The sequence below is a fragment of the Wolffia australiana genome, chromosome 18, assembly GCF_029677425.1.
Source record: "Wolffia australiana isolate 7733 chromosome 18, ASM2967742v1".
NCBI classification, from domain to species: domain Eukaryota; kingdom Viridiplantae; phylum Streptophyta; class Magnoliopsida; order Alismatales; family Araceae; genus Wolffia; species Wolffia australiana.
Genome location: NC_135852.1, coordinates 5,477,767 through 5,490,993, shown reverse-complemented (window position 1 = coordinate 5,490,993; position 13,227 = coordinate 5,477,767). Strand labels below are relative to the sequence as shown.

The 13,227-nt window shown below is 33.9% G+C and overlaps 1 protein-coding gene across 1 annotated transcript; it reads left to right on the top strand.

Moving 5' to 3' along the window:
* Window positions 1–2,520: 2,520 nt before the first annotated feature.
* LOC144715319 (P53/DNA damage-regulated protein) lies at window positions 2,521–4,294 on the top strand. Its single transcript, XM_078590250.1, has 3 exons — window positions 2,521–2,671; window positions 2,746–3,013; window positions 4,082–4,294. The coding sequence occupies exons 1-3, from the start codon at window positions 2,588–2,590 to the stop codon at window positions 4,240–4,242; spliced, it is 513 nt and encodes a 170-aa protein (XP_078446376.1). The 5' UTR covers window positions 2,521–2,587; the 3' UTR covers window positions 4,243–4,294.
* Window positions 4,295–13,227: the final 8,933 nt, after the last annotated feature.

Here is a 13,227-nt window from a genome sequence, read left to right as displayed (position 1 = left end):
GGGATGTGCCATTCCCTAAATGGATCTTGTAATCGTAGCAAGTCTCGGATATTGGAACTGATATCTCTCTCCGTGCCTAGACTTTCGCTCTTCCAGCTCTGAACATGCATATTAGTTGATAAAAAAATAGTTGCTTTCCTCGAATATAATGCACACTGTGCCATCAAATTGAACAGAGTCTGCCTCCTTGTAAAGAGGCTAGAATCGACAACCAATTTATCAAAATATTCATTCGACAAGAAAAGAATTACTAAATGTTCATTGCCTTACATGATTTTCTTCTAAAATATTCAGCACGGACATTTTTATTTTCCACTCAATTGTACTTTAATGTATTTGATTTCATTTACGATATAAAGGCAATGACATATATCAGTATGACAAATGTTTAATCATCAATTCATCTTCGTTGACTTCATGACACTAGCCAAAAACTTTGCAATAACTACTTCTTCTGAATATTCATCGTTATTTCTATGAAACGTCACTGTAGTATATTTTCTTGAAATTACGAATTTTAAATCACTGATTATTATTTAGATAAATTACATATCATTTTTATTCACTAATGAGCTTCCATGTTTCTTTTCTAACGTGTATTGCTTAAGTTAAATTCAACACGTCATGTTCACAATTTAGTCGTTTTTTGAGGATTTTCATTTTTCGTTATGGAATATCTTACAAATTGTCTCCTATGGTGATCAGCCATGTGGTGCACAATGATTCATCACAACCATCGTCACAACAGAAAGTGCGGCATTTCTTGAATCAAATCTCTCCACATGAAGTTTAACTCATTAATCAATCTATAATTCCATATCACCAAATATCTCAAAGTCAAAAACATAATTTTTTATGTGAAAACTATTATGTTAGTTTAGGTGGCTGAGGTATTACCTTACAAAAGGTGAATTATGTCCTTTAAAAATTATTTATTCTAATCTAGCTTACTACGTGAGATATATGAGTTTTTCTACCATTAGCATTTATCATACTTGTGTATTTACATTAACTTTTATGATGCATTTATGAGACGTCTACAATTGACACAACTCCTTATAATTTAAGAATATCTCACACCCCAACATTTTAAAATTATATTTTTGAGAAGCCTGGGATCACTAGCCTTATGAGATTTTCATTTTTTTCATTTTTGGATTAAAACCCTTGCTTATATTGGTTGTCTTGGTGTTTTACATGTTGGATATCAATATCGTATCTATGCGTTATGTGTGCCTTTTAATAATGAAAACTTCCCCAGCCCTGCTAATATTAAAGGGCATAAGGTAAGTTACCCTGATTATTTTTCTTTAGGATGTCTCCTAGAGTATTCTTTAGATTAACCCTGAGCTTTTGCTAAGACCCTAGATTGATTCATACCATGTCCATCCTAATCGATAGCTTTATCCTCCAAAAACCCATAATTAATAATGATGTGTCACTATGGTCAGTCCGCTGGCCTCTATCGTCAACCTTCATCTTATCCTAGTTCACATCATCCAATACATCTCATCTACTTTTATTATTCACTTTATCATCTTCATCCATAGTTCCATCTCTTTGGATACACTATCTGCCCCCTAATCCATTTGGGGAAGCCCCTGCGCAACCTAACTGATGTGGACAATGTATTTACTTTTAACTTGTATTTCATGAAGTAGATACTCTTCAAACTGATACTCTCCTTAGCACAAACCAAGCCTACAAACCAATAAGTGACACACACCTTTGAGGGGAGGGGGGGATGAAGTGAATTGAAAATTATGACACACAATGACAAGGTGACAATCTAAAGACAGAGCAAAACATAGCTCATCAACAAAGGTAAGGCAAGACTTGGAGTGCAAACAGTATTTCACTAGGAGGACAAACAACAACTCCGGTTCCCCTTAATTGGTTTTTTTGTGATATCCCACCTCACAAGGAATCCCCAAGGTGAAACTAGAAATATGGAGAACAAAAATAGTTAAAATAGAAGGAATCAAGAAACTTTCATTCAAGATCATCATCAAAGTAAGACCCCACTCAAATCCACTTGGAAACAGCTACCAAGAATCATATAACAGAAAAAGTATGATAGTGGCCAGAGAGGGATAAATGCATTATATTAACCCATCATACATCATATAATTACAATCCATATATAGTTCAGCAAACAAAGAACCTTTTTTGTTCCTTTTCAAATTTGTATTCTTTCTCTGAGAAGATTATTTGTTTGCTGGATTGTGAATGGATTATAATATATGATGTATGATGGGTCAAGATAATGCATTTATCAAAGTAAAACCCCTCTTAAATCCACTTGGAAACAGCTACCAAGGATCGTCTAACAGAAAAATAGTTCAAAGAAAAGGAATAAAAAAAAACTGTCCTTCAAGATCATCATCAAAGTAAAACCCCACTCAAATCCACTTGGAAACAGCAACCAAGAATCATGTAACAGAAAACATATGATTCTGGCCAGAGATGGATAATGCATTATCTTAATCCATCATACAGCATATATCAAAATCCATATATAATCCAGCAAACAAAGATTCTTCTTTGTTCCTTCTCAAAATCTTCTTTCTTCTTTGAGAAGAGCTCAATGGACGCCAGCATGATGAACCTCCAGCAAACGCTAGCTCTGATCGAAGCCGAAGCCGAACATCTTCTTCTAGCTCGCCACGAGGTAATAAAAAAACCCATCTTTCATCTTCAACAATCTGCACAGAAATCTTATTTGGGGAAATCGAAGAATCTCAGCTCGTGGAGAACGACAAAGCGAGGAACGCGAATCGGGAAGCGCTAACGGCGCTTCGTCGGAGAGCCCGCACCACCAAGAGCAGCGTAGAATCTTCCCCCTTCGACGCCATGATGAAGGATCTCGGAGCTAGGTCAAGAACACTGGTGAAGGAGATCTGCCCAACTTGCGGAACCTACGAGCCGGCTGAACCCACCTGGATGATCTTTCCGGGATCTGATATCTTCTGCAGTGTTCCTTTCCACGCTGCCCATGTCATGCTGGAAGAAGGTGCGGCCCCTTTTCTTTTTTATTTTTAGCTTGCCATGATCTTTTCTTCTCGTTGTGTCTGTTCTTGAAGCTTACCCCTTGATCACTCATCTCCTTGATGTGAGTTTTGCAAACCATGATTTCTTTTTTTCTCATTGGATCTGTTCTCGAGCTAGCTAGTTTATTGATCTGCTATTACGCTGGAGTTGAGTGTTTAGAAACCCTGTTTTTTTTTCTCCTTGACTCTGTTTTTGAGCTCAAGGATCTCGAGCTAGCTACTTTAACTTATATTTTATTGATCTGATATTGTCGTGGAGTTTGAGTCCTTAGAAATCAGTGTTTTTTCTCCTTGACTCTGTTTTTTAGCTCGATTCCTTGATTATTCCATCCCTTGATCTGTTATTGCGGATGAGCTGATTATTTTTTGAAAGCCATGAACTTCTTTTTCCTTATAATTCAATGAGTCTTTAGAAATCCAACTGTATTTTTCAACTTTGACAATGTATTTTAGGTCGATCATTGTTTTTTGTATTCCCTTGATCTGTTATTGCTGTGGAGCTGATTCATTTGCAAGCCGTGATCTTCTTTTCCCCTGTATCTGTTCTCGAGCTTGATCATGGAATTCTTATTTCCTTGATCTGCTATAATGGCGGGATTGAGTCTTTAGAAATCCAACTGTATTTTTCATCTTTGACTCTGTTTGTCTAGGTCGATCATCGTTTTTTGTTTTTCCTTGATCCGTCGTTGTGGAGAGGCTGCTTCATTTGCAAGCCATTATCTTATTTTTCCCTCTATCTGTTCTTGAGCTTGATCGTTGAACTTTTATTTCCTTGATCTGCCATTGTGGTGTGATCGAGTCTCTAGAAATTCAAGTGTATTTTCATCTTTGACTCTGTTTTTTAGCTCTATCCTTGTTCTTGCATATCATTGATCTGTCATGGCAGTGGAAGTGAATCTTTTGAAAAACTTTTTTTCTTTTTATTGCCCTGGATCAGTTCTTAAATCTGTAATCATTGCTCTTTAATTTCTTTGATCTGTTACTTGGGGAGAATTTATTTATTATTGATTAAAAATCTGGTTGTGGGTCAGATCAAAGCCGGCTCGACTATAGCACAAAAAAGCTTCAGAGTTTCGTCAAGGAGAAGTCTTTGGTGATTTCTGAGATGGGCGCACTCGATGGAAGCGTCAACGCTGGAGTCCTGCGGTCCCTCGTTACGTTGACCGATCGTCGGACGAAAGAACACGTGTAAGCCTTGGATTTGTTCATATATTTTATTTAGATTTACAGATTTTACAGCACTATCTAAGATCTCTCAAAATATGCATTGCATTGAGGGAGCCTATCTTGAAAGTCATTGATAGACATAAGGATAGATATAAGGTCATGCAGGTCAACGAAAAACCTCATACTGGATTTACATTCTAAACTTATCATTAAATTATCATGTGAATAATCTCTAACACAAAGGATCATGCGCAAAATAACTAAAAAACAAATTATTCAGTCTCTCTTTCTCTCTCCATGTCATATTTGGAAGAGGAGGACCGGGAGAATACCAGTCAACGCCATGTGAAGAACATGTAACGAGAAACGATGAGGAAATCACAATCAATACCAGTAGAGAAGCCATTTGGATAATTAAACTTCGATATTCGCATTAGAACAGCTAAAGAGGAATAGTGGTGATAGCTCCAAATTTATCTTAATTCAAATGATAAACTAAAATTTTGTTTTAGCATTCAAAACTTCAATAATCAAATATCGTGTCAAATCATATCCATCCTGATTTCAATATATTTGAGAAACTGACTAAAACATACACAGCGTGAGTATTAGAACTGTATTTAATACTATTTTTAAGGTTTTTGACTCCTCCACAATATTCAGAAATATTTCAGTAAAATATAGGTATATTAAATCTTATTTAAAAGTTTCAAGCATATTTTTTTCCATGAAAAGGCATTTATCCAGAAGCAAAACGAAGAGAATGGAGGTCAAAGTCCCACTGACCCAGCGTGGAGCAAGTTGCAAATAAAATTATTGTATCTGTCAAATAGACCTAAAACTTCAATTTAATGTTAGGCTTAGCTGGTATCCAGAAGTTCCTCCAAAAAGTATTAAGGTATCCTTTTCCATCCCATTATAGGCCTCTATGAACCCCACTAGGGAAATAAAATAACGCATATTATGTACTAAAATACTTCTTTATAAAATAATCTTTAAAACCCTACCAGAATATGTACCCTCGTTTCTTTTCAGTATAACGAATTCCATGATATCAATTTTTTCTATCGCAAGGCATATAACGCAGTATATTTCTCTTGCTTGGCATTTATTCTCTTATAAACATAAATCCAAAAACAATAAGCTGTTTCCGTTTTTACGGAGAGTTTTCCAAGTTCAAAATAGGAATAATCTACCCTCTCAATTAATTTTGTGAAAAGTATTTTATAATTTGGAGCATTTCTATGTAATTTTGATGAGCACTATAATTTTTTTATTTCCCATTGAAACAAATAATTTGCATATTTATGTTAGCACTATCCACGAACACTGAAGAATAGCTTCTTGGTTTAGTCAAATTATCTGTATTTGGTGCTGGATTTCCAATGCAAACATTTTTTCAAATTTGGTTTCATATATTTTAAATAGATAAGAACCATAGAAAGTTGAATCTCCAAGAATTATGCACAAAAATTAAACTCAATGAACAGTAATTGGTTTTCATCGAATGCAGTGCAGATTATTTATTTTCATGTTACAGGTAGGCCATCGATTTGAAGCTGCTTCTATAGATGAAAATATTTGCCTCTTAAAAAATAATCCTGAGGTGATGGCGACACTAAAAAAAAACCTCTACTACCTTGCCGAGATGAAAGATCAGAAAACAAAATGAGAAATAAATTTTGAACCAAAATTTCTAGAATCTATAGAAAATGTGAAGGGGGGGGGGGGGGGGGGGGGGGGGGGGGGGGAGGTGTTTTTGCAGCTGTTCTGGATGAGACAGAATAGAACTTTCCAGGCTTTGTGAATTCAATGCCATAGGAGTCTTTTCTATTCGAAAATTGATGTTGTTCTTATTTCTGTGTCTTTTTATGTTTCCTCACATCATTGTCATGTGTTTCATTCCTGATAAAACGGATTGAAATGTTCTTTGTCTCATAAAAAATAAAAAAAATCAATGGAATTTGGCACTTAATACTCCCATAAATAAATCCCCCACACTTCGAGCTTTGAACTATTCTCGATAGTGGAATGTAAGAAATAGGCTCTGCACTGGTCTATCTCTTAAAACAGGTATGGTATAGGAGGCTATATCCTTGCCAAACATCTCCTTAAGCCAACCAATTTCCTTGATAAGTCAAAACTGGGGTGATTTAATTTGAATCAAACCAGCACTTGTTCAGACTAATGAAATAATATTTATACTCCCATTTTCCTATCGATTATAACCGGCGCAATTCAATTAAAGGGGTGGAAACACAAAGATCCAGTTTTCCACAAAAGCCTGGATTAAATTTTGTTTTTGTAGAAATAACGAACATCTGGATTAAATAATATTTTTCTAAAATTCATCTGTTTTCTTTTGTGTGGAGATTTGTGATAACAGCGTGTCCACTGATTGATAGCAGTAGTGTGTGCAACAACAAAGATAGGTGCAGCATCGATGGTGCATAAAGGAGAGAGAGTGAAGTGGAATTCTAAACTTCAGTAATCAATATTTGGCAAATTTCAGAAATAGTTTTCAAAATAGTATGGAGGACAAACAGAGAAGTAGCCAGCTGGAATGTGGACAGAACACAGATGAACGGAAAAAACATAATTGAAAATTGGACGAGAAAACTTAATATTTTTTTAGAAATTTTGGGAGATGGATGGTATTAAATTAGACTTTCAACAATAAAATTTTGGATTAAGAGATAAAATATATATATCACTGAGAAAATATATATAAAGTGAATAAAAAATGGGACAAAATGATTTAAGGACACATTTTGAATCAATTTTAGAAGTTTAATCCTGCAGTCAGAATCAAGAACACCCTGAAAGACTTTTTTATGGTTGTTTACACAATTCATGAACAAGAATGTAGTGCTCTAAATAATAATGATATTCAAAGGTCTGGACATGTTTCCCATGCCTTGTGATTTTAGAAAATTCAAGAAAGACCTCAATGAACGGAGCTGAAATTGGCAAAGCAATTCCAATTGGGATTTGAAGCAACTTGTGTCCTTCCTGGGCGATTGAGCTGGAGACATCTCTAAAAACATTTTTCCCTATCTCCCTTGTTTCTTTTAATAGGTCGTATGTTTTAGATTCTATAGGGTAAGAGAGTTATCTACATCTTAGATTTCGTATATTAAAGTGTAGTCAATTGTGGGATGTTGGATCTTCTTGATTATCTATTTTCTCTCTCCTCCATGCCATCTCCATACTGCAAGGCTTTCTGCATCCTCATTTTCTCTAATTGACACATTGTGATTGGTGTAAATATCCATGCTCCCTCGATGGCTGTCATCTCACATACACGTCCACACTTCTACCTAAAAATTTATATAATGATCATAATCATGATATTAAACTAATCACCTTAATTGTATCATCCCGTGTATTGGTGCACATTTGGAGAGTCAACATCCACTCATTTGAGAGAAATCTAGCAGTTTTTCCATTGGGACACATTGCCACATAGCTAATTCAGTAATTTCATATTGGAAATTATTTCACAAAATATATCTTGCTAATCCTAATTTCCGTTTAAAGATAAATTAAATCCCTAATCCATGTTCTTTAAGGAGAATACTCTTTCTCAGAACTATATAGTTTTATTTTAAATATTGAAGGTACTTTATAAAATATTATTTAATAAAATCAATTATTGATGACAGGGTAAACAGCCTAAGATTCAATTGTTCTATTAAAAAATCAGTCTATCAATACCTTGCATATGTTAATATCATATAAGTTGAAAAAGTAAACTAAACATTTATTCTGTTTTTTCACTTTAACATACGAGTGTTGGTACACTTTTAAAAAGGCCAAAAATAAGTACTCATAAATAATTTTGAAGTGAATTAAATTAAAAAATAAATTATATGAATGAGTACAGAATAAATAGGTAAAAAATGCATTCGTGCATTATTTAAATATTTATATTTAATATGCGTTCAACAAAATAGATAAAAATTAAAATGGACAAAAAGTGCATATGACATGTATGCAAAGATAAAAAAGTTCATTAAGATAATATAGACATATAGACCAATTGTATGATGGAATATATAGATGGAATATAACATAATATCATGTCTAATTATTATTTGTTTTGGGAAATTAGCTCGTGTCTCAAAAACCCTCTCCTCGTAGTAATTAGGTTACATAAAAAATAATGAATGTTCCCAATCTTTCTCATCAATGCATGTCAGTTCTGAAATTTTGGTTTAAATATGTACCATGTGACAAAATTCCTCAGCTCTAACATAATCAACTCCTTAAGATACTATTATTCTACATTGTCATTGTCCCATAAGTACTTCACCAATCCTTCATTTTAAGTTAAAAAACCTTTGCACCTTTGTCAGTTTAATTAACATAGTAAAATCAAAACTTAAATTACTATTGTCATACTTGATAAAAAAAGCGTGGATAATGAAAAGGAATTATACAAATATGTTTACGCCTCCAACTTAAAATGAAGTATTTTAAAAGTAAATACTTTTAGGGAATTCAGACAAAAAAAATATACTCTAATATTTAGAACAAAATTTAGAGATTAGAGTTTATTTTAAGAATTCCTGAATTCCCTAATAAGAGGGGTAAATCATAAATCATCCGTGGTGATGAATAGCTTCATTTCAACTTAATAATACATGATATCATGAACTAATATCATATTGTCAAAAGGGAAAATAAAAACTAGGTAAACAATGCAATTTCTTCTTACTGGTTTTCATTGAACCTCAATCTAGTCATGAGGATGATGTCACTTCAGAATTACATGAGAATATATCAATTTAAATATTAAAATACATAAAATGTTTATAAAATTATAATATCATCAAAATAGTCAATTAAAGTCAAAAGTCAGGGGGGAATCCAGGTTGACTTCAAAATTTGGTCACATTTAATGTATTGAAATAATTTGCATTGAGCTGATTGACGTGTGGGTATAAAGCCATTCAGGGTTTCATACTGATTAATTCACTGAACTCTTTCTCTAAATAGCACACACCATGTATACTTAGTGTATCCACACAAGTGACCATTTGATTGGTCGTACTTATCATATAAGTAGGATCATATAATGATATTATTTCCACACAGTTCAATGTCCTTATTGAGTATACTTTAATAATAATATTTAGAATACATGCTTACGAACTAGTGACCATTGTATTACAATCTCATCATAATTAGTCGAGTTGTCTCATGAGATGATTGAATTCATTATAAACATCATCTGAGAACAATAATGAATACAATATTTATTTCAATTAACTTAAACATGGCTAAGAAGTGTGATTGGCTTGGCGACACATAGCATCCATCCCGCCATTGACGAAATCAATTTAGGAAGTTAAATATTCATTATGAGCAGTTTATTTAGTTAACACACTCACATTTATCCTCAAAATATATTAATTAATTGTTGAATCTTAATTAATATATAATGATATCAGTCTCTAATCTATTGCATAGATGCGATGATCACTGAATGTCAATGACATAAGAGGCACCAATGTCATTGGGGTTATTGTCCTGAGCTAAGTGGTAATAGTTATCATTATCTCATTGGAAATCTCCATAACTCTCCTCTCCAACACTCTCGAGCAAGAGTGAAGTATGAGATAATCAATATTTCACTTCTAGATCCTCTGTCATGCAAAGAATCAAAAGCATGTATAACAAGAAGAAAAATGTATTATATCATGCAATGTACAATCTCCATATCTTCCTCAACTCTGGCATCCCATGTTGGGTTCTAGAGGCCTAGATCTGGATAAACAAATCAAAATGATTCGCAGTGGAAACTTGAACGAATTGAACGGCATCAACAAAACCACTGAAACAATGTACATTTGCACAGATTGCATCCGTGATTTCTTGGACCCTGGAGTGAAACGAGTCAAGCTACTCACGTGTGCAGCCTCTAGACGTATCCACGTGATCCTCGGCACGTTGAAACTCCTCCTTCTCCTTGACGAGCACCGTTCTACCTCCACTGTCGCCGTTACGTCATTCCGATCGCATCGGGCATGGAGAGGGGTGTGGGGAGAGTGGAGAAGAAGGGAAAGGCCCCCGAACAATTCTGGCCTGGGTGAATTTTGTTCAGGGCCTTCCCCTATTTATACTAAATAGGTATTTTTCATAAAAACCCTCGAAACTTAAGTATATCTTTCGACGTCCAAAAGACCATTTGCATGTGCCCCTCTAGGCCTATGTATCAGTTTAGTTAACGACTTCAGTGGCCCAATAACCTTTATTAGCCTTCCAAATTAATTAACTATATCATCATATAGATTAATTAATGTCGGATCGATTTAACCCAATCGATAGGTCGAATCTCTAACACGTGGTGTGCCAAGCTACACCTCGTGTCCTAGAAGATACAAAGGAATGTGTATCGACTCATGGAACTTGTTCGTCATCAGTTACCGTGTATGTATAGTCCCTCATCCACTTGACGCTCCTTGGACGACTTAGGGTATGGTCAACTATCAAACCCTAATCGATCATCCAAGTTAATACTGATGCAATCAGAAATCATCGGAGAACTCTTCTCTGATATTTCACTGCCTTGGCCAAGGACTTCATCGCGTCATCACCTCTTGACCACTCAATCATCTTCGTGAACTTCTTGATGTACCCGAATTAAGACTGTTTAGAATCCCATCATTAGAGACTCGTTGTCCTTGGCCAAAGTACAATCTTCCGTCCACAATACATCTTTGGTGTCTCATGTCTAAGGACCACTCACACAACCATGACGTGAATCAACCTGATTGAAAGTTCTGTATAATACCATTCAGGGATTCGTACGGATTAATTAAGTGAACTCTTTCAACTAAAGAGCACCCACTATCTATCCTTAGTATCTCCACACTAATGACTACAAGAATGGCCATACTCATCATATGAGTGAGGCTAGATAGAGTTATTCTATCCAGATACTTCAATATCCATATCACGCATCCTTCGAATAGGAATATTTAGAACACATGCTCAAAGGCTAGTGATCTCCGTATTATAATCTCATCATAATTCACTAAGTCCAATAATGTATTCATGGACTTTATTATAAGCATCACACGTGCACTATAATGAATATGTTCTATTAATGAACATGGAACGAGTTGTGGAATGTGTGATTGGCTTGTCGGCCACATATATTTTCATCATCCCAGACATGGATGGTCAGAAGGATTTGATTTATCATTTCATGTCCATGTCCTTGCTCGTGTCCTAGGTCTCTGTTTACTCACTCATTTTTCTCTGAAAATCAATATAAAATGGATCAATGCCTTCCCTCAAATAAACCCCAAGACATGAGAGTGTATGACAATCATATCAATTAACTTCATTGTAGTCAAATGGGATTAGAATAACTATAATGACTCTGAATAACCAACATAATTCAAAGGAAACACACTAATCATCTCATTCAAGTATTGCGGGCCAATTACAATGAAAATGCAAGAAAATATTTGTTATTCTTTTTAAATCCAAATGAAAATTGACCAAGATCAGCAGAGAAATGGATATCTATGAGCATAAATTGTTGATAAATGCGCATGAAAACCAAGATTGTCAATTATTGGACTGAAGAAAATTAAAAAATATTACATTTCATTGTGTGAAGAAAATTAAAAAATCTATTAGCCATCACGGGACTGCAAAATTTGGTGACATGATGTGAAGTTTTTTCAATTTTTAGTCATAGTCATTGGACAGAGAATTGTATACTTAACTTGAAAATGCCATATTTTTAAAATCAAATAAGAAGGGTAAAAATGGTCAAAACCATCACTTTAAATATGCCAATTTTAAGTTTTGAATACACTTTGGGGACATGATGTTGTATTTTTAATCCTAATCCTCTCGTCGAAATGAATTTCTATATGTTGTAGATTTTGTGACACAATTATTTTTATTCTTAAACAAATAAAATGATGAATTTATCTTTTATTGAACTTAAATTTACCTTTATACAATTATGACGCAGTGTTGTGACATCCTCACCACGATAAAAGAAAAAAAAGATATACCATTGAATAAACCCAAAAAAATTCCAACTTAAACTTTTTATTCATGAATCTTCTATTGATAAATTCCATTAAAATACATAAACCCATTAAAATTATAAAACCACTGTTCAAATATATTTAATAATTTCAAACATTATGATACGCTAGCTCGAATCTTCTTATTATAATGAACCTGTGAAATGAATGATGTTAAAGTTTCAACATGCATATTGTATTTCTTTTCTCCTTAATAATGTTTGTTTAAATTTGAGATGCAACGTGTGAATTGTCTTGAACATACATTGCTAATCTGAACAAACCTTCGAGAATCATTGATAAAAATGTCTAAGATCTAAGAGAATATGTGTATAATCAAGAAATTAAGGATCAAAATGAGAGAATGTCTAAGCGAATATGTGAGAAAATCATAAAAATGTATATAATCAAGAGATTCATTGATATTGAAAATGTATGCATTTAACCACACCAGAAGTTCCTCCATGTGACGAGAATATGCACGAGTCTTAGTTTGTGCATATAATCAATACCCCCTGAGAAAGTCAATGACTAATAAATATATATCGCATACAGACTGACATTCAAACTTTATAATTGATGTTAAAACATCTAAAAAAAATATTTTAAAACAGCATACATCAGCCAAATATTTTTGAGGTGATCTAACATAATGGCTAATGGAATTCAAAACATGAATAAAAAGTTAACAGCCAAAAACATTATTCATTCATATTAATACTTTGCCAAAACTAAAGGAGGGGCCTGAATTTACCCATCCATAAAATTTTGCTTTAAACTTTGGTGTTTACCGATATAGATGTGATACTTCGTGAGACAAGAACATGCACAAGTTCCTTAGATTGCACAAATAAATCGATACTCTGTGAGAAAGTCAATAGCTAAATATATCTATCATACACACTGATATTCTAACTTTATAATTCGTGTCAAAACAGCATACATCTACCGAA